At 48.0% G+C, this 20,235-nt stretch overlaps 1 protein-coding gene across 1 annotated transcript; it reads left to right on the forward strand.

The window, feature by feature from the left end:
- Positions 1-761: 761 nt before the first annotated feature.
- Positions 762-16,258, forward strand: LOC144144947 (T-box transcription factor TBX6-like). The gene is made up of 5 exons (XM_077676448.1): positions 762-825; positions 7,436-7,697; positions 13,554-13,851; positions 14,320-14,466; positions 16,190-16,258. The coding sequence occupies exons 1-5, from the start codon at positions 762-764 to the stop codon at positions 16,256-16,258; spliced, it is 840 nt and encodes a 279-aa protein (XP_077532574.1).
- The last annotated feature ends 3,977 nt before the right edge of the window (positions 16,259-20,235 follow it).

Raw genomic sequence — 20,235 nt, forward strand, 5'->3', positions numbered from 1 at the left:
CACACATGTACGAAAGGCTTCCCGCTGTCCTCCGCCCCCGTAGGCAACCGGCCGACGAACCGGGGTCAGTGCGAACGCCGCGCCTCTTTTTGGGGTCAACCGCGCCTGGGGCACCAGACACCGCGGCGCCAAGCAGTCGCGCACGCGCAAGCGCCGTAGGAAACGGTGGTGGGGACAGGCTGCGACACAGGCGGCGACGCTAACGCAGCTTCACAATGAGGGGAGGGCTGTCTCGACACGTCGTTAGTGCAAGTGCACCTTGCTCCCGAAGCGTCTTTGAAGGAAGCCGCCCGTCGCACCTCTCCGCCGACGGGCTCGAGGCTTCGGCCTTCAAGAGGACGTTCGGGAAACAAAGAAGGGAGAGGCGCTACCCGGCCTGTGACACGCGTTCGTGCTCGCGCCTGCCCATCTCCAGGCTCATTCTGGAAGTCGTATTCCTCTTTGGCATTGTTGGCCGCACGAAAGGCGTCCGATTGCTTTGCGAGGGGGAAACGCGCGGCTTCCTTTTCCTCCCGCTTTGGCGCGTGGCCCGAGGGGGGGCAGGGAGCGCTGCAGCTCCTGTCTTCGCTGCCTCCGCTTCTGCCGTTTTCTCTCCGAGGCAGCAAAGTGCAGGTGGGAGAGCGAGAAGACCGGGAGAGGGGCTAATGTTTCCTGTTGTGTGTTTTGGGAAGAAAAAGTGGTCGCCGAGTTGACAGTCAGTCGGCTGCCGGACGACCCCTGGCCGGCGAAATCACACAACGTCGTCTCCCGTCCCCGAAGCCATGCTACAGTTGGAGCCTGCGCAGCCGCCCTCGCAAGGGATATTCGATGTCAGAGTCTCCGAAGGTGAGCCGAATAACACTCGCAGCGACACCGTTGTAGTACGCAACGATGCTAGCGGGGCACACTTTATGTGGCACAAATGTCGCCATCGAGGTACCACAAGCACTTACACTTGCCACTGGAAACTCGCTGTGACATACAGACCCCCTGGTAATTCAATGCGTTGATGGAACAACTCCTCGCCACTCATGGAAGCTCATGCCTCCACATTTCATCTTCACAGGCGTCGCCATAAAAGCGATCGAGTATGCGATTGCAGCCCGTGTGCCGATTTTCGAGCGATTTTTTTTTTCTTTGTCAGCTAGGGCTGAATTGTGCGACGCTACCAAGGGCGACTTCAGCGACAAGAGTGACTGCAGCGTGACACCGCTGATAATTTTATAAAGGCCACAAGATAAGGGTGGATAACTAGAGAGACATAAGTGCAATATTGCCAGTAAATTACGCGATGCGCGGACTCAAATTTAAAGATTCATAAGAGATGCGAGGGCTGTTCAATGGATGCGAAGCATATGGTCTATGAATCATTAAAGTAGCAGCCACCGTGAGAGTACTGTCACGCTTCAACTCAGACGCACGGTATTATTAGGATTATAGGATATTTCCGTGACCTTCCCAGGTTTTCGCGATGAGTAGAGGCCGAATTTTAGGCAAATGCCCATTTTGTTCCTTGCGCTCCTATCGCCCATGCATTCGATATATGAGCATGAATTAGCTGTTAAGAAGGGCGTTTCTGGTGTTTTTAGAGTGCCTTTGAATGCCTATTTTGGCGTTCGCGCCTAAATGCCTATTTTCAAAATCGGTGCCTATACAAGCACTACTTAGCCTTAAGTTTAACTTTAGAGTGAACGCGTTATTTATGTTACCGGGCAGCATTGACTGTTCCAAACTGTATGGTGTGCAACCTATAGCACTGTAGCTCAACCAACTACCGGAAAACAACCACTGGCAGCACCGTAATGGGACGCTCAATCTCAGGGACAAGGGGCACAATTCTGATCCCAAGAATCTGCAGATGTGGGTAGTTTGCTATTGTTCCCCCAATTTTCACAGTGATTCTTAGATTATGTTCCACGTGCTCTCCAAAAAGATTTTTTCAAATATGTGCAGCAGCATGATCCTTTCTAGAAGCATTCTCGAATTCAGCTCTATTTTAAACGCAACGGTTTGAGCACCGCGAACACGCCTTTGTTGGTAGATCATTCCTTTATTGAATAGCCAACAGCTTTTCCACCAAAAATTTGTTTTCTTGCTACACACCGTTTGTAAAATGCTCTTCAATTTGTGGAAGTGTACTTAGCAGTGTTGGGGCGTCTTGCCTGAACAATTCTGATAATATCATCGTATATGTGAAAATTGCTGCAGTTGTATTAACAATTCTTTACAAATTGTCGTCTCTTGTGCGTTTATGATCCGTGCCAGTTTTTGTTGTGTCGTAATTAAATTGTGTCAGGCAAACCTAAGGTAGCACTTTTTTCTAATCAGTACTCCCCGCAGTTCTCAAGCACTATTCCTTTTCGTGCCTGTTTCGCTATATGCGACGCGCGAGCAGGCGACAATGAGCAGTGAACAAGAGTGTGAGCAGTGTGCTTGTTGAATGGAACAACTGAATGGCTATGTTCAACTGTTGGCACCTTTGCGCCATTATAACAACAGTTTTGGTTTTCCTCTCCTAGGTACAGTTCGCACACACCTTCGTTTGGAATTGTTTGCAAAGATGTAAACATTTATGGCGCCTATATTTATGAGTAAAATCCGGTTTCTAGTGATGACTCATGCCCGGCGAACCTCTGTCGCTGTTCCCTCCAAAAGGAAACGTCGATCGGAAGTCGCACTAAAGGCGTTTCTGACATAGTACGTTTAAAGGAGCCATGAAGAGAAAATGCAAGTTGGTTTTATTCGAAAGATTTCGTGTTTTATACTGCCCCCAGCGCTTGTCCGGATACAAACGGTGCTTTATTCACTGAGAAATTAAACAATTTAGGTTAAAATTTTGATTTTCCCGCTCAATCGTGCGTTTTCGTGGTCCCAAATGACATCACAGGAACCGACCGCTCTGCAGCCTAGAGTACCTTCATTCACGCATCCGCCGTACAGGGTAGAGACACGTATACGCTGGCGCCGCCATTTTCGGTTGCTCGCTCGCCGCCGAAGCAACTCATTGTGTCAAAACCGCGCTAAAATTATCGCCGCAACGCGGTTTACTGAAGAAGTTTGAATCATATTGTCTGTTTCGCGTTGCTAGGTCTCGTGGGAAACGAAAAGAATAACGCGTTGAGCCCGTTGGCCCAATTGCGGCGGCACGGGACCGTTCAAAGGTTGTCTCCACCCTGTACAGCAGTGTTGGTTTGTTCCCGCGTTTCTTTACGTTCCGTAACCTAGATGGCGCCACCATACCGTGGCAAGCGTTTGGTTTGTTTTTGCCCGAATTTAAACCTGTCTTGTTTTTGTTCTGGGAGAAAATATTCGTTCCCTGAAACAGTTCTCGCTCGACAAATGGGGTCACGTAAGACACCGTTGCTTGCGTCAATCGGCCAGTGTCGTCTGAGACAACCCCAAGCCCCGTAGTGCTGTGCAGCTAAACCAAGCATGCTGTGCGCAGTACGAACAGCAGAACGCATCAGTAGTTCTATGTTTACATGTGTTTTCGTAACTTCCACTGTTTGTCCCATCATTCTCATTGCTTTGTAAAGAGTGTGCCCTAAATTTAAGCGCAAATCGCTCGTTCGTCTAGTTTGTAAGCTCTACCTAATTTGCGTCTGCTTCTGCCAGCCTCCGCCAATCGCAGAGCTTAGCTCATGTGACATCATAGGTTCTGTTGCGGGAAATGAGCTGGTGGGTCGCATGACCATTCTCGTTTTTCCTAATTATGTAGCTTATCTGAGCGTAGTTTAAGTTAAAAGTTGTGTCAGTATGATTCTAACGAGACAATCTTTTGAATGAACCAAACTTGTGTTTTCTCTTCATGGCCCAAATGTTTCGTGCTTACTAAGTATTTATGGGGGAAAGAAATAACGCTATATGCTTTTGGGCAGCCGCGTTAGAACTAGAGTTATTCCTCAACTGTTTGCATACAGTTTTTTTACAGGCTTAGTTCAGTGGCATTATCGGAGGCTCTGCTCGGTGTCTACACTCATATCTAAGCAGATGGCTGGATGTACGGTAATTAAGAGAAAATTTTCAGATAACGCGTAGGCATACACCATTCAGCTATACACCGAGGTCGTTTAATGTCTACTTCACTACTTGACCCAGATGCATTGTTGGGCAAACGTTTTTTGTTGTTCAATACAACGTCTGATATAAAGGTATCATATAAAGTGTCTACAGCCATTTATTAAGCACATCCGAAAGAGCTCATGTATCTTTATGAACCGCTATGCTCCGACCCCTTTAAGGTCGGCTATTTTAATATACACAGAGGCATTGATGAGAAGAAAAGATATTGTTTTCGGGGGCAATATAGGCGGCCTTCCGTGAAAATATGACGCCCCTAAGACGCTTAATATTTGCTTTTTCTCACACAACGAAAGTGTGACATAACAAGCGTTACAGAGGAGTCTTCTCGTTGAGTCAACTATGAAATACTTTCGCATTTAGTGTCTTGAACGACATCCTGCGTAGCGCAGTTTGAAACGCTGAAAAGGACGAAACGGTTGACAGGCGGTGACCAAAAAAGAAAGAAAAAAAAAACGTTCAACGGAATTTTCGCTTGTTTTGGATTTGCTAGGTTTTGCCTTTTTTGGCAGTCGGAAAATACAGCGTTAAATGGAACAGCCTCGCCGGTTGTGAGCGTTCAAGCGGCAAACTTGGCATTGTGAACACTGAGAACTTTGGTTCTTAAAAAGGGACCGTTCAGAAAAAGTTTCTTCCGAACCTTGCTGCCAATTAACAACAACAACAACAACAATAAAACGTGCTCAACAGAGGGCTCGAACCGTAACCGGTACTCTTTTTTACCTCTCAAAGATTGGAACTTTGGTAAGTGCCCCTTTCTGACACGTATATGCGTGAAAGGCGGCAGTTATTGCCTGTTGTCTTCAGCGATACTTTCTGGCGATGTTTCTTTGCTAAATATAACTCTGCGTCAGCACCTGAAGCCGCATTTAATACTTCAAGCGTATTCTCTCGGTACGTCGAACGTTCTGCTTACACACTTGTTGGTGCAGTAGTATTATTTGAAAATGTACAGTGATCGTGAGCCGAAATCGGCTTTAAAAAAAGTGGCGCCGAAAAAGCGACCCAGATACATACATGCTCCCTTACACACAAGCACATTCACTCACTCACTCACTCACTCACTCACTCACTCACTCACTCACTCACTCACTCACTCACTCACTCACTCACTCACTCGCTCGCTCGCTCGCTCACTCACTCACTCACTCACTCACTCACTCACTCGCTCACTCACTCACTCACTCGCTCGCTCACTCACTCACTCACTCACTCGCTTATTCACTCACTCTCTCGCTCACTCGCTTATTCACTCACTCACTCGCTTATTCACTCACTCTCTCGCTCGCTCATTCGCTCACTCACTCACTCACTCACTCACTCACTCACTCACTCACTCGCTCGCTCACTACTCACTCTCTCGCTCACTCGCTTATTCACTCACTCTCTCGCTCGCTCATTCGCTCACTCACTCACTCACTCACTCACTCACTCACTCACTCACTCACTCACTCACTCACTCACTCACTCACTCGCTCGCTCACTACTCACTCGCTCGCTCACTCACTCACTCGCTTATTCACTCGCTCGCTCATTCACTCACTCGCTCACTCACTCACTCACTCACTCACTCACTCACTCACTCTCACTCACTCACTCACTCACTCACTCACTCACTCACTCACTCACTCACTCACTTCTACAAGCACGCACATTCCAACACACAGCTCTTCTGCTACAGCACGCTGGCTTTCCGCAGTGAAAGTGATTCGCAATATTGTCGCACGGAATCCCCTGTTTAAGGAGAGCACCGGTCACTGTGCTTGGTACAATCTCTTTGTGAGGGAGACGTGTCATGTTCTTTGGTCAGCCGGGTAGCACGAAGACGACGACATAAACGGATGCCCTGGGACCGCGTGCTTGATTCCGTCAGCCATGTTTCGTTAAGATCTGACTCCGTCGCGCCTCTCCGTTTTAAGCGCAGCAAACCGTACAACCGATTTTGTCTGCGTCTATTGAGACGCGACAATATGTAAGGGAAAAACTGCCGCGAAAAGCGAAAATGCCCATGTGTTCGAGATTTCGGCGCACGTTAAAGATCCTCGGGTGGACAAAAATAATCCGGAGCCATCCACTACGGTGCGCCTCATCGCCTGTGTGGCGTCGGCGCGTTAAACCTTATAATCAATCAAATGAATCAGAAAAACTGTCCAGCTACGTTAAAAATTAATATTAAGAAAGGGTAAAAATGCTTGCATTGCGTGGAATTGCCAAACAACATTCGAATTCCCGTCTTAACTAGCTGCCGTGGATATTGCTTAATTCGAATTTCTGTTTAATTCAATCAGATGTCGCGGTCCCGTCAAAAAAACGCTAGAAACTGCCGTCAATTGGGAGTAGAATGCGATCGTCAAATCATGCTTGTGGGACCACGATAGGAGGTGCTCGTGCAGACAAGGATCGTCGATTATTGCTGGCTAATCGACAGTGTTGCGCGACTGCTCATCACGACTTCAGTTATTTTGCATGAGCCTTGTAAAATGGCGCGCGCTGCGAGTAACTCTTCGAATCATTATTTTATTTTTATTTTGAACACGAACAAGTTTTAGGTCCCCTTCAAATTCAAATTAATGAGCTTCGACAGCAGTGGAAATAAACAACAATGACTAGGCAAAATATAGAGGCGCGTAAATGATAAAATGAGATGTAATTGGTTTTAAGGCAGGAATATAAAAACACGAGGCCATCTTCCGGGTTGGTGTTCCTTAGAAAGAAATCCATGCATTTGAATGTGCGCGGTGACTGCGAATGTGTCTCAAACTAGGAACGTTACAATTAATAGAGAGACTTGAAACACAGCTACGTCGTAGAAACGTCACAGAGTGAAAGCGTGGTATAATTCAAACTTGTGTGTTAGAATTCGCGTGAGAAGTATGTCACAAAATCCGCGTACCAAAACGAGCTTCAACAAAACGTGTCGTCTGCGTCGCAGACAATAGTGGAAGTCGCCTGCGCTTTCGTTCAAACCACGCACGCAGAATTGCAGTCGGTCGGTCTGTTGGTCTAGCAATTATCAGGTGAATATGGCGTTGATAAAGGTGGTACTTAGCTGTGCAACACATTACAGCGCGCATGATGACGAAGGCTACGAGAGAACGCGGGACAAAGTGAAATAAAACAGTTCAAAATAAACCCGTCAAATAAACCAGTTAGTAGAGCGCTTGCCATGTTCTCAACCTTCGGGCTTTAACAGTGTGTTCCACATTTACATCAGGTGCATGTTAAAAAAAAACATAGAAATGAACAAAAAATACCTTATGATCGTCAATACCTTGCGGTGTACAAATTAATCAATCAGCCATTTGTCGCACTTTGGCCCGTTAGACAGAGGATTAGAATGTTGAAGCACTGCCTCCTCCTCTGTACCGCGGCGCAGCGACGAAGGCTGCGGACTGCCAGGCGAGCAGCGGTTGGCGCCAGCCGCTGCCCTCGGCGCTGGCCCCTCGTCAGCCCGTGGCCGTGCCGAGCTTCCAGCCCTGGCTGGAGCACTCGGCCGCAGCGGCGACGCCGCCCGTGGTGTTCGAGGCGCAGGTGCCGTGCTCGGCCCTGGCCGGGGTCCAGGTGGCCCTGGAGAACAGCGCGCTCTGGGCCAAGTTCCACGCCAGCGGGAACGAGATGATCATCACCAGGCCCGGCAGGTGAGCACGCCGCCCTTTTTCAAAGGCCGCCAGCCGCGTGCCTGTACGCGGGTATGTGCTGGAACGAGGCCGCCGCCAGGCAGGCTGCAAGTGTATACAGGCTTGTGTAGTGACCAAGCCACGGTGCGGATAAACCATGAAGACATGTAGGCCAGAATTCAAACTTGGGCTTGTTGATACATAAAGAAAATGAAAAAGGGCGCGAAAGACGAGGACAAAAGAAAGTGAGTGGATGGCTTGTGTACGCACTCACCTTCTTTTGTCCTCCTCTTTGGCGCAGAGCTTTTTTAAACTGGGGAGCGTCGCACAAGTGGCGAGTTGGCAAGGATCCCACGAGCAGGTGTTGGAAGTGCGTGCCTCTAGAAAAAGAAATGCGGTTCGGGAGGTGGCGGGAATCGAACCCGCGACTTTTACGCCATGAAGCCGGAAACCTAATGTGTGCCTTTCACTTACAGCGAATCCACGCGCTGTGTTCGCATCAGGACTCAGTCAGTTTTCCAATAATGCTTTTGTTCGGTGCCTTAGCGAAATTGTGGCATCTTTGCTGCAAAGTGAGATCGACTGTATAGACCCGTTACAAAGAAACAACCAGGCTGAAATGATTTATAATCTAGTAGAACTACACTCCGCGCCCCATACGCCCATCACTACTGGGTTCCTTCACGGAATATTTTGTAGCTGCAGAGTCCCTTCCCTGATTTTCTATACAATGATTTGTAGTGCTTCATGTGTTTTACACGTCTTGATTTGATTAGCAAAATTAAATGCTAAGGATCTTTTTTTTTTTTTTTGTAGAGAAGTAAAGTGCGTCGGGAATTCGTAGAACTTATTTTTTTTTTCAAAGGAGGACCACTGCTCTCAATGGTGAAGAGTGGTGGAAGGGAAGGAAAAGGGAACAGAAAAAATTGGCCGCGTATCTGCTCCTTTCGTTGCAAATGCCGTCAACAGACGATAGTCTTTATCGGCTTTTGCGAAGTAAATGCCTCTCTTCGCTTTCCCGCTCACCTCTCATGTTGTTCCTCTTGCGTCGCGCTCCTCCCAAGGTAAAGACGCCAAAGGTTTGCTTAAATCATTTTAAATTTCCCGCGTTCCACTGCTCCAAACCGGGTGTCTCGATGCCAACGCTGCTGTACGGCGAAGACGCGTGTTAATCGAGGTGCCCTACTTCAACGTTTATTGAACCGCGTTTCCCTACTCCACGTGCGTTGCAAGCAGAACGTGGAACCTATCTAGTGGAACCTTGCGTAACTGTTGCCGGTTGATTTCTTAAAATGGCGCCAGAAGCTATAGTGGCGCGGGCGACAGCAGGCGACGGCGGAGTGAATTCTTTTTCTGCAGTAATGAAGTATTTAATTTCGCAAAAATCAAGCATGTTTGATTTTTTTATAAAGGAACACTGCAAATATCACTTCTGTATTGATTTGTTGTCTCATATTTGCGTAATGTCTTGTTCTTCTTCCACAATGTTGACAAGTATGAACATTACACCGGACATAGAGGGGTAGATGTAGCTGTGACTATATAAGACTATTGCTGAGGCATTGTTTTGCTTTGGCCGGGTGGCTGAATCGAGTCACAGACAGACAGACGGACAGACATACAGACAGACCAAAATTTCTGAGTTTAAGTAGCCCAAGAAAGACTATCGTCTTTAAAAGTGCAGGGGGTTCCTCAAGTTCCTTCAGCACCCATTGAATGGACGAGTTCTTGGTACCTCCAGTGGGGCCGGAAGGAGCTGTTGATAACTGTGGATCGTGTGCAGTTGTTTTATACCCGAGGAGGCCTAATTCAAACTCCTGCTAGACCGCTTTTAGGTGCGCGAGCTGAAATTTGAGGTACTGGTTGCGTGGTAAATTGTTTTTGGTCAGTGTGTGATTGGGAATATGTAAATGCGCGTTGCCTGGAAAGGACTAAGTACGAATAAACCAGGTGTGCAAGTTCTGACAGAGTGTTCCCATGGCATCGTGGAGGAAATTGTTTTTGGGGTATACCACACATTTGCGGTGTATTTCGAACTAGAAAAGCAGCAGCTCGCGCAGCAATTCCCCACGTGTAAAATATTTTTTCTTGCTTAAAAAAACAGTCGGCAAGCTAATCGCATCATTTCCGTATCACGTTGGAGAGGGACAGACAGTATTGGACAGCATTTCTAAAGCGCCACAGCAGAGCCAAAAAGTGGTCCACCCATTGCGCACCTGCGCATGCGCTCAACTGGTCTCAGCCCTTCTGCGCATGCAGTCGCGCCGATCCGCTACCGGACACCGCAACTAACATCTCTCTGTCTGTTATGACGGAGAGTGGAGCCTTGTACTGTTCGTCCTCACTCACCCCAGGGGAGGAACGAGGAAAAAGATCGCCTTTTTTCTTGCGGGACGCTCCCAGCCTTTTTCGCGGGCCCATCGTTCGGCGGAGCCGCATCTAACCCCCAACCGGCCTCAGAGCAGTGACGCCGTAGTATGGCGACAGTGTCTACGCACCGATCTCTTCTAATCCCCAAGCAGCGATAATCGCCGGATCTGAGATGGGGATCTCCTGCCCGATTTGGCGCAGCGAGAGCGGAAAAAATTGTGTTTTTTTTTTTGTATTCTGAAATTTCCTCTTTTTTTGTTCCAAAGTTTTTTTATATGTGCACTTTGTCTGCGTCATGTGCATAGGGTGTTTTTCTGTACTTGTCTATTTCCTTTTTGTCGCGGGTTCGATTTTCGGCCGCGGCGGCCGCTTTTCCGATGGAGGCGAAAAGCAAAAACGCCCGTGTGTGCGAGATTTCGGCGCACGTTAAAGATCCCCACGTGGTCAGAATTAATCCGGAGCCCCCCACTACTGCGTGCCTCATCGTCTGCGTTGCGTCGGCGCATTAGGCCCTACAATCAATCACTCTATTTCCTTATTAACAGCCGAGCTGTTTAGGCCAACGTAAATCCGTCCTGCGTAGACAAAATTCCCCCGCATTTCCCCGAGGGGGAGAATGTGAAAGTGCGAATGCACGGCTGTCGGCCCGCTTGCGGCGCTTGCGCTCGGCCCCCGCAGCCCACCGCCTCGCCGCCTTCTCTTCCATCTCTTCCATCGGGTTTGTAGTATCACGTGTACACCACGCAGTTATCAAGCCGCTATAACGCCGCTGAGTCGCCAACGCACGCCGCTGACGACGTAGTTTGAATGCGTTAAAGATATAATGCGCGTCACTAACACTGATATCAGCGTCGCGTCCGTGGCTTGGTCGGTAGAGCGTCGCGCTGCGGCCGCAAAGTCCGCGGATCGAAACCTGGCGCCGGATGCTGTTTCTTTTTTAAATATAGAGGAGCACTGCGGACGCCAACGCCGCCGACGCCGCCGCCGCCGCCGCCGGCGGTGGATGGTTTGGGGTCGCTTATAAAGTGCATTCGCACTTAAAAGGAATGACATTCGCTCGGGATGGCTACGTAACCGTGAAAGCTGGCAGGCTGGCTAGCGTTCGGCGTCGAAGAACACGACCACGCGTCGGTCGCTCGTCCGCTTCTCGGCGGAGGCTCTGGAAAGGGTACGACAACGGTCGTTTTCCGAATCGCTCCCCTTCGTGCGCGGGGTTGAACGTCCGGCGACCACAAAGGAATAACTGCCCCGCTCCTGACTCTAGAGCGGGAGCGACAATGGAAGGTCCAAAGGCAGCGGGAAATCGGAAGCAGCGACAAAGGAAAACGGCGCCTGGAAAACGACCGCGGCGAAAGGTTGTTTCTGCTCTCTCGAGACGGTGCGCGTGCCTCGGCTAGCTCAACGGGAAGGCTGCGGCGAAGAGGGGACTCTCACCTGACGCCTTTCCTTTTTCTGCGGCTGGTTTCTGCAGCCAAATGAGACGAACGATTTCACAGTCGTTTTCAGGCCCGTTTTGTTGCCGGCAATCTCGAAAACGTGTTCCCGACTGTTTCCATTACCGCTGGTCGTGTGTCTCGCCCCTCGGTTGTCTTCTTTATGCGGAAATTCCTCGCCGATTTCCCTGGTAATGTAGTTAAGTGGAGCGGAAAAAATGGTGCTTCCTTCAAAGGTGGGAATTCGCGCAGCATCGCGCTGATGCGTATTCTTTACAGACAAGGGGAAATGTCCACAGACAGGTTACTATTCCCGTAACTTAATGTAAAATGTCTTCGAATACATTTTCCATGCACAGAGCTCAGAAACAGGATAGGACAAAGGGACAAGCTGTCCGCCTCCCTCCTTTGTGTCCTTTTCCTGTGCGCTGTGCATGAAGATACCAGGCAGCCCACCAGTTTATACTCGACATCTTCAAATATAGTTTTGCTTTCTTTGCTTTGCTGTTCATCCCAGTGTTCCTAAACAAATTCGAGCAGTTACACGCCTGTTGCAAACAGCATTCAAAAGATTTGGCAAAAGAACAGCCAAATGAATATACAACGTGGTATACGAATAATTTAATATGCAATCCAGCAAATTAAAGGCGGGCTGCAAATTCTTTTGTTACATCGGATTTTTTTTTTTTTTCGCATAGCAAAACTTTGAGCCGTGTGTACTTTGTTGCTGCTGAGGAAAGAAAGCTCGCTCGCCAAATTGAAAAATTAGCATTATCAACATTCCAGCTCGAGTATTCGGGATATCAATGGGTTCGTGGACACTTCTCATTCGGGTCCTCCACCCTGCATCTCTGCATCATTGAGTTTCTTTTGAACTCAGTGGGTGTGTGAATGTACAGATGAACGGGGAGATAGTAGTTTTTCGCTTGACAGTATTAGCACGGTTTTATATTTATTTACGTAAAAACGAGGCACCGGGCTATAGCCGGGAATTTATTTTAAAGGTGTGCTCTAAACACTATGCTTCAGCGCGAAGGAAGAATTTTAACACGAAAAGGTCGGCCTGGTGATATCAGCTCTGACCAGCTGTTCTGTGTGTGGGAAAGGGAAGGGGGGAAGAAAAAGCGTGCACAGAATGAATCACTGAATTGATTGATTGATTGATTGATTGTGGGGTTTAACGCGCCGACGCAACGCAGGCGATGAGGCGCGCCGTAGTGGAGGGCTCCGGATTAATTTTGACCACCTGGGGATCTTTATCGTGCGCCGAAATCTCGTACACACGGGCGTTTTTGCTTTTCGCCTCCATCGGAAAAGCGGCCGCCGCGGCCGGGAATCGAACCCGCGACCTCGTGCTCAGCAGCGCAACGCCTTAGCCACTGAGTGAATCACTGAATCACAGTGATGCAGATGAAAGAGAAGTGAAAACATGGCTACGTACAAAACATGCCCATACATACACAGTTCATGCCGAGCAGTTCTTTAAGACAAGTAGCCTGCTAACTGACTGAGGCGTTAATGTTCCCGCGACACGCCCAGCCTTTTATTTGTCCTGGCGTGACAAAGAACAAAACAAAAACTGGCTGCGGCTTGGCTCAGCTAACCTTTGATATGCAAAGCAAAAGCTTGGCTTAGTCTGGTTGAGTCTTGGTTTCACTTGGTTAAAGCTTTGATTTAACTGTACTGCCGAACACGTCTCAAAGCCGTTCAGTTACGTGCAACGCTCACAGGAGGAGGCCGGGCGAACGCAGCGTTCATTCATGGCGAACGCACCGTTCCTCTTCGCCGGGCGCGAGACGAGTCACGTTGCCCGAAACGACCCAGCGCCGCAGCATGGGAGGCTGGGGGGGGGGGGGGGGGTGTGATTGGCTGCCTTGGCCGCAGCGGCGGTGGCGACCACTGTCGGCGCCCGCAGGCGCCAAAACCGGGCCCGGCGAATCACACGATGCGCTTCGAGGCGTGTGTCGCCGATGGTGTCTCTCCGGTCAAAAGGTCATTTGCGCATCCTCCACGAAATCGCTGGACGAAAGTAGCAAAGAGCTTTAAAAAGTGTCGATGGTCCTGTTCGGCGCAGGCGCATGTTCCCCGTGCTTCGGGTGACGCTGAGCGGCATGGAGCCGGACTCGTACTACATGCTACTGCTCGACATGGTTCCGGCCGACGAGTTCCGCTACCGCTTCCTGGGCAACTGCTGGCTGCCCGTGCAGCCCGCCGAGAGCGCTGCCGCCGGCCCGGCCTCGGCCAACGGCGGCGAGCAGACGCGGCTCTACCTGCACGAGCAGGGCCCCGTCCTGGGCGCCCACTGGATGCTCAAGCCCGTCGACTTCAGCGCCGTCAAGCTCACCAACCACAAGGGCAACGGAGCGCAGCAGGTGGGCGAGCCTTCCTCGTGTCCCTCAGATTGTCCTGCACGTGCCCACTCTGTTCACTTTGTGGCGTGCACGAGGACTTAAACCGCGCCATATGCGAACGTTTTCAACACCTGAAACATCCCTCTTGGGGTCCTTGGGCCAGGCGCTGTCTGGAAGATTGAAACTAAGTGGCGTCTCAGGTCAAATCATTAACGAGCATCTCAAGCGACGAAAGCTCTATTGGCTTTCCTGCGACGTACAAGACTTCATGAGTGTCTCAACATGTTTACGCAAGCATTCGCGTCTTTGTCGTCATCTACTCATGCACCAAATTCATTTTTTTTTTTGTTATACAGCTGGCGTAGCAAGCTAGGTGCTTTTGCCAGGCTAACCTCGCCACTATCATTAAAGACCGTTCTGTCTCTCCCCGCCCGCGGCGGCCACGTGCGTGTGCAATGACATCGGCGGCGTGCTGCTGCGGCGGTGCAGATGGTGGTGCAGTCGATGCGCAAGTACGTTCCCCGCATCCACGTGTTCGCCGGCAGCGACGTGCAGCGGCTCGACTACCGGCGCTTCAAGACGTTCCTCTTCCCGGAGACGAGCTTCTTCGCCGTCACCACCTACCAGAACGAGCAGGTGGGAGAAAAAAAAACTCTCCGGTGCACAACGTGCAATCACTGCCGCTGCGTGTGTCAACCGATCGTGCTGTGATCATCTAGATTTTTTTTTTCTTGCTTTGAAAGAAAGGTGCGGGGAATGTATAGTCCTCAGACAGATGCGTCTGCTGGCTTAAAGCATCTACCAAGACCAGATCTGACAGAAGTAAAAACAAACTTGGCTGCTCCAAGTTAGGTGCGTTCTAGCGTATACAGTTTTAGTTTAACAACAAGAACAAGAACAGGTTTGGTGGTGGCTTTTTTTTTTTTTTTTTGTTCCTTTCCTTATCTTCACCTCGGAGCAACCGTTCCCCGTGCACATGTTGGCTACACATGGTAACTGGCTGTGTGCTGCCAACGTAGGTTAGTGATGCCCCTTTTAGGGCCATCTTTTCTCTGTATCCTTTAGAGTTGCGAATGCCTCTGGCGCAATGCTCTCTGCGACCGCAGGTCCGGTATTTGTTTTGAAACCGCCTCTCGCGATGCCTCACACCGCCATTGCGCGCATGTCTGTGCGTGCGCGCCCGCCCGAATTGTTACCAAGGGATGGAAAACAAGAGAGCGGGATACCACAGACTTGATGCATGCGGATATTAACTAAAAAAATTTGGAAACAAAAAATAATTCTAAACAAACACGATAGAAACAGATAAAATCTTTGGGAGAGGCCATTGAGGGAAATTTGGCGCCACTGTTAAGGTGGCTAGAATATTCTAGCCACCTTACCACTGTCTAGGGGAGCCGCTATTCGGCGAGCGTTCCGTCATGTACCAGGCAGGCACGTTCCACTTGTCTTTGGAATGGCTCATGAACAGGCTGAAAAGTTGGCTCTACAAAAAAGCAACGGTATTACTGCAGAAGGTTCGTCAAATTTGTTTTTTTTTTATAAAATTGAACCTTCAAAAAGATTAATTTGTCAGTGATTATGTAGAAGCTTCAGGCACGATGAACAAGAAAGAAATGTTACCCTTTTTTATTGATTTTGGCTTCGAGAAAAAAAAAGAAGCCATATGGCTAGGCTAAGCCAAGTAGGCGAGGAACGTCGCTAGCGGCAATGGTGCCGCCCACGGCGGCCCGCGACTCCAGCGACAGATTTCCCTGTAGTATATATTAGCATGAAACTCTATGGGGAGAGACGTCTCTCCCGTGTCTTTGGAAATGTTCGGCCAGGGTGGCTAAACCTTGCCCCCAGTGGCCACTGCCATTGATAGCCGCAAAGGTAATAAAACCTAACCTGGACGCGGGGTTGCTCAGATCCTGCTCCGCGTGAGGCAATAAAACAGTGTTGTCACTGACGTTGAAATGACGAGAGGTTTCAGGTAAAAATTGCGAGCAAAAGAAAGAAATCCAAGGTTGTGATTAAGGTTGCTCCTTACTGTACCTTAACTTTTGCGCATGCACTGTTCATCTGTGACCTTGCCTTTTTTAGTCATTTCTACGTAGCCTGCCGCATATAAAATTTAACAGCTTCTGTCGGTACAACTGGAATTTTTTAAAAACGAGTGTAGATGTCGGAAGTCTTCGGAAACGCTTTTAGATAAAAATACAAATCTCTAAGCGAAGCAATGGTAGACAGCTTTACTCACAGCTACACCTAAAAACAATCGATATACAAGCAGTATATAGAAAAACTGCACGCGTAAGCTGCGCCATGTAATATAATGGCGGAATGCATTCACACCCAATTATGTCTTATCTTGTAGATTATTGCCCTGAAGATCCAAAACAACCCCTACGCCAGATCATTCTTCAGCAATGGCGAAAGGAGGTAAGCAGAAACTTCGTTGTGCATGCAGTGTTGCTGTTTGTATGCTCGGTGAAAAGCCAACCCGATGCGCTCGCCATTGACTCTGGCTTGTTGTATCATGCGTAATCTTCATGCATTTTCAACGTTAAAGCAACCTGACTTTTGTAGACCAAGCCGGAGAAATCTGCTGTGGCCAGCTTCGTTCCTTGTGCGAGAAGCACAGAACGCCAAGGGCCCAGTTTGACGTTAGCCGAGCTTATCACAGTGTCATTTCGCATAACAGCGATCGAGAGTACGAGCCTCCCGTGTGACGTTTCTCCTCGTGACCACTCAGAATTATATGGTTCTTCTCTTTTTGCCTTTCTTAGGGGCGCCCTCAAGCGTGTTATTGACGAAGACTCTGCTTCGGACGAAGAGACCACTGGTAAGTGCTGACGGTCATGTCTTTTACAAGACCTAATGAAGACATAAGCGACGCTAAAGGTTATTATGGTATACGAAACAATATAGTCAAAAAAGTCTGTTTGATTAGGGGCAACGTATGAAAGCCCTGCCAAACCAGTTCTGCCGGCGGTCAGAAAAGCTGTTCTTTCGTATAATCAAGAGCAGAATATGTTTCTTTTTCTTTCACAAAAACTTTTTCTTTTCACAAAGAAAGACTAAGGGTACGGGGAGAAAAGGTACACATAAGTACCTGACTGGGTCCCCGCTTCCTTTGCAGACATCAGCAGCAGCACAAAGTTACAAGACGCGAAAAAATAATGTTAAAAATATAAATATTATGTTATATTATATTATATAAATATTAATTTATGTTATAAATATAAAAATATGTTAAAAATATACATAAATAAAATTCGGTCGTAACATAGTAACTGGACACTTATGCCACAAGAATGCATTCCTCTACACGAATTATACCTGAAATATATTTGAACGTTAAAGACGCCAAAATGTTTTAATAAAACAAAACGTCTATAAAAATATTCTCTGACGTCTTCAGAAAACAAAAAAGGTTGTTTGGAAATGACAATATTTTTATTGCATTTCTGCCGATGTCGTCAATCTGGATCTCACTGCTGCTTTCTCTAAACCTGCTTTTCGGGGCTTTGTGATTTTTTGCTGACTTCAAGGCGAAGTCTCGCGAAAAAGATAGAAGTCTGGAGTCTTTCGCACTGCTGTGGGCAACTGCGTTTGCATGGTTTTTCACTTGAGAATAAGTACGGTAAAAGTAGCGGCAAAAGCGATAAGGCCCTAAGTGCGCTCTAATCAGCGCAGCATTCATATCTCACGGGATCGCACATTGTTGCGAATGTCGAAATAACATACTATAAGTTAAAGGGACAGACAACCGATTTTTGTCGAGTATATATTCTCTATCCCGAACGAAAGGGCATCACTTAAAGCACCTTGACGAGAAACGGTTTTGCTGATAGCGCCCTAGAACTTTTTACATCGAAATTTTTAGATCTACGAGCCGTATGTGTCCCTCCCAAAAATAATGGTGGCAACCACGACATAGAGTAGCTCGGCAACATACTTTTGTCTGTATGCGAAATGAAAAACGATATTTAAAAAATTGTCCCCAGCTAAAAAAGTTTGAATCGCAGGCTTTCCTGTTCCTTTATGTTTTTTGTTTTTTAATGCAATGGTCTATTTTGCACGAATGCGTCATCTGTTGGGATAGACGATAGTACAGTGCCTAGAATATACTGTATATTCTAGGCACTATAAAGATAGGTGGAATCTGGCTTCATGTTGTGGAGGTGGGAAGTTCGATTCTCCCCGGACGCGGCGTTTTTTTTTTTTTTTTTTTTTAAGATGTCGTTGGTGTATTTGCAAACTGAAATCAAATATTTCGGCAGAACAAACGCCCCTGACTCAGGCAGAATCATCAAAGCTCCTTCACGGGGTCTGTTTACTGAACGCTGCCGTTGATTCTGGGCATGGAGGCTCCACACTGAGAGCAACCCTGCGGCGGCGGGCGGCGTGTGTTTAAAATTTTCAAAATAATGTTTAGAAATGCATATACAATTTAACCTTGTACAAATAATTGTGTTAAAAGGTTTTCATTACGTAAATAAACGTTTCAGCAGTTATAGTAGCTGCTAGGTTTGCAGGTCACGTGACAGGGACACATATTGTAGTGTCAAGTTTAGACACTACGAACCGCCACCCTTCCGATTTCAGGAAGTTTGATGCCAAATTATAATTATTTCCGCCAATTTGTTTGGAAATTGCTTGTTGTTACCGGGCTAAATAAAACGCCAGCTTTCATATGAGCTAGAGAACATATACGCGACAAAAATCGGTTGTCTGTCCCTTTAACTATAACGCGAATGAAAAAATTCGGGGAAGCTTGCACTCACGCGCAAGACTTGAATGGTGAAGCTCTGATGGCTGAGCCTCGTCGGACACATAGTTGAGATTCAGTATCATTCTTTAATAATATTTGCATAGTTGCGGGGATAGTAATCGTCGTCATATGCATCGAAGAGGTCGTCGTCTTCTTCGCGGCGAGTGGTGCCATGCAGTCATCCTCAGCAGTGTAAACTTCCACCAGCTCTTCGTCATCGACTCGAGGCAGCAGTGGCGGGATCTGCAAGTCGTCTCGGGAAGGATTAGCACACTCGTATACCATGTCTCCAATGATCCATAATGGCCTCTAGAGAATGTGGTGGCCGCGGTGACCTCTCCAAAGCAAGGCGTCTTGTAGACGCTTTTGCGCGCGAGGGCTCTTGTACTGTACCGAGCACATGCGCACGACGACACGTGAATGAACGAACAGGGGGCGTACACTATGACGTGTCTTCCTTGTTCCGAGCAAGTGTTGCCACGATTATGGGGAACGCTGGAGTTTTTTCTTTAGGGGCGACGCACTTTAGGGGCTCGGGCTGACGGCGTCTCCTTTCGTCGTCGTATCCTGTTGTCACGGTATATGAAGTTGTCAAACGACGGTAAAAAAAAACAAGCGTGTAATGGATAAAACCGGTTCAAAATTAACTAACGGGATTTAAACTAATTTGAAATAGGGATTAATCAGGATTTTATTGCATTATTAACAGAAATTTGTTAAGTTCCGTCTCGAAATTGATTTCAAATGCCAGGTTTTGTCCTGTAAAGTGTACTTCTTAGCATGTTTCGGCGTGTGATACGAAGACAACTTACGGCTTGTCTGTCTCGTTTAATTGCTTAAATCCGGTTCAACGGAAGAAAGGGAGCCACCGCCTCAGCAAGCGCGCGATGCTCCTCCCACCGGCGCTTCACCGGTGGGAGGAGCGTGTTTACCTCGGGAGCAGAGCGACGGAAGAGGAACAGCGTGACAAATGAGCGGGAAAGCGAAGGGAGGCATTTACTTGGCAAATGTCGACGAAAGGCTATCGCCTTTTGTCGACATTTGTAACGAAAGGAGCAGACACACGGCAAATTTTTTTTAACAACGCGTATTTATAAAATCTACAGGCAAAATGAATCTTAGACTAAAAATGAGAGAAAGAGGACACAGGTCACTTTATAATTACTAATTACTGCTATAATGCAACGAACGTGGGTAGATAGCAACTGTTTTTATTCTGGTCACTGTGTCCAATGAAGTGCAAGGAAAGTTTTCACATGCAAAATTCTTGGTAGTTAATATTTCCGTGACTCTAAGTCGAATTAGTTGGCTTCGAGAGAACCTAAACGCGACTGACCGTTTTTAAAAACATAAGTCCGCTCATCCCTGCGTCCGTCTGTGTTACCTGGATCAAGCAGAAAAAAAGTTGCTGGTGGATCGATCTGCTCTCTAGTGGGTTTCTGGCTCAATGACATTTGATGGATCATGATTGGTTGGCCGGGCGTCGGTGATGACACTGGTCTCCCACCAGTATCCCGTGACGTGGAGCATTTCTAGTGACCAACCAACAAGACGCCCGCAGGCCACGCGATCCCGAGAGAAGGAGAAGGAACAGAGGGAAGGGGGCGAAAGGGGAAGGAGGGGGTGCTACCTGTCAGTAGCTCCGT

This window comes from Haemaphysalis longicornis, unplaced genomic scaffold, assembly GCF_048455015.1.
Source record: "Haemaphysalis longicornis isolate Haplotype H1 unplaced genomic scaffold, Haemaphysalis longicornis Haplotype H1 scaffold_7, whole genome shotgun sequence".
In the NCBI taxonomy this organism is placed as follows: Eukaryota; Metazoa; Arthropoda; class Arachnida; order Ixodida; family Ixodidae; genus Haemaphysalis; species Haemaphysalis longicornis.

Coding starts and splice junctions, on each gene's coding strand:
- LOC144144947 (XM_077676448.1), top strand. CDS start 762: ATGCTACAGTTGGAGCCTGCGCAGCCGCCCTCGCAAGGGATATTCGAT. Junction 826..7,435: donor CGATGTCAGAGTCTCCGAAG/GTGAGCCGAATA, acceptor ACCGCGGCGCAG/CGACGAAGGCTGCGGACTGC. Junction 13,852..14,319: donor AGGGCAACGGAGCGCAGCAG/GTGGGCGAGCCT, acceptor GCGGCGGTGCAG/ATGGTGGTGCAGTCGATGCG.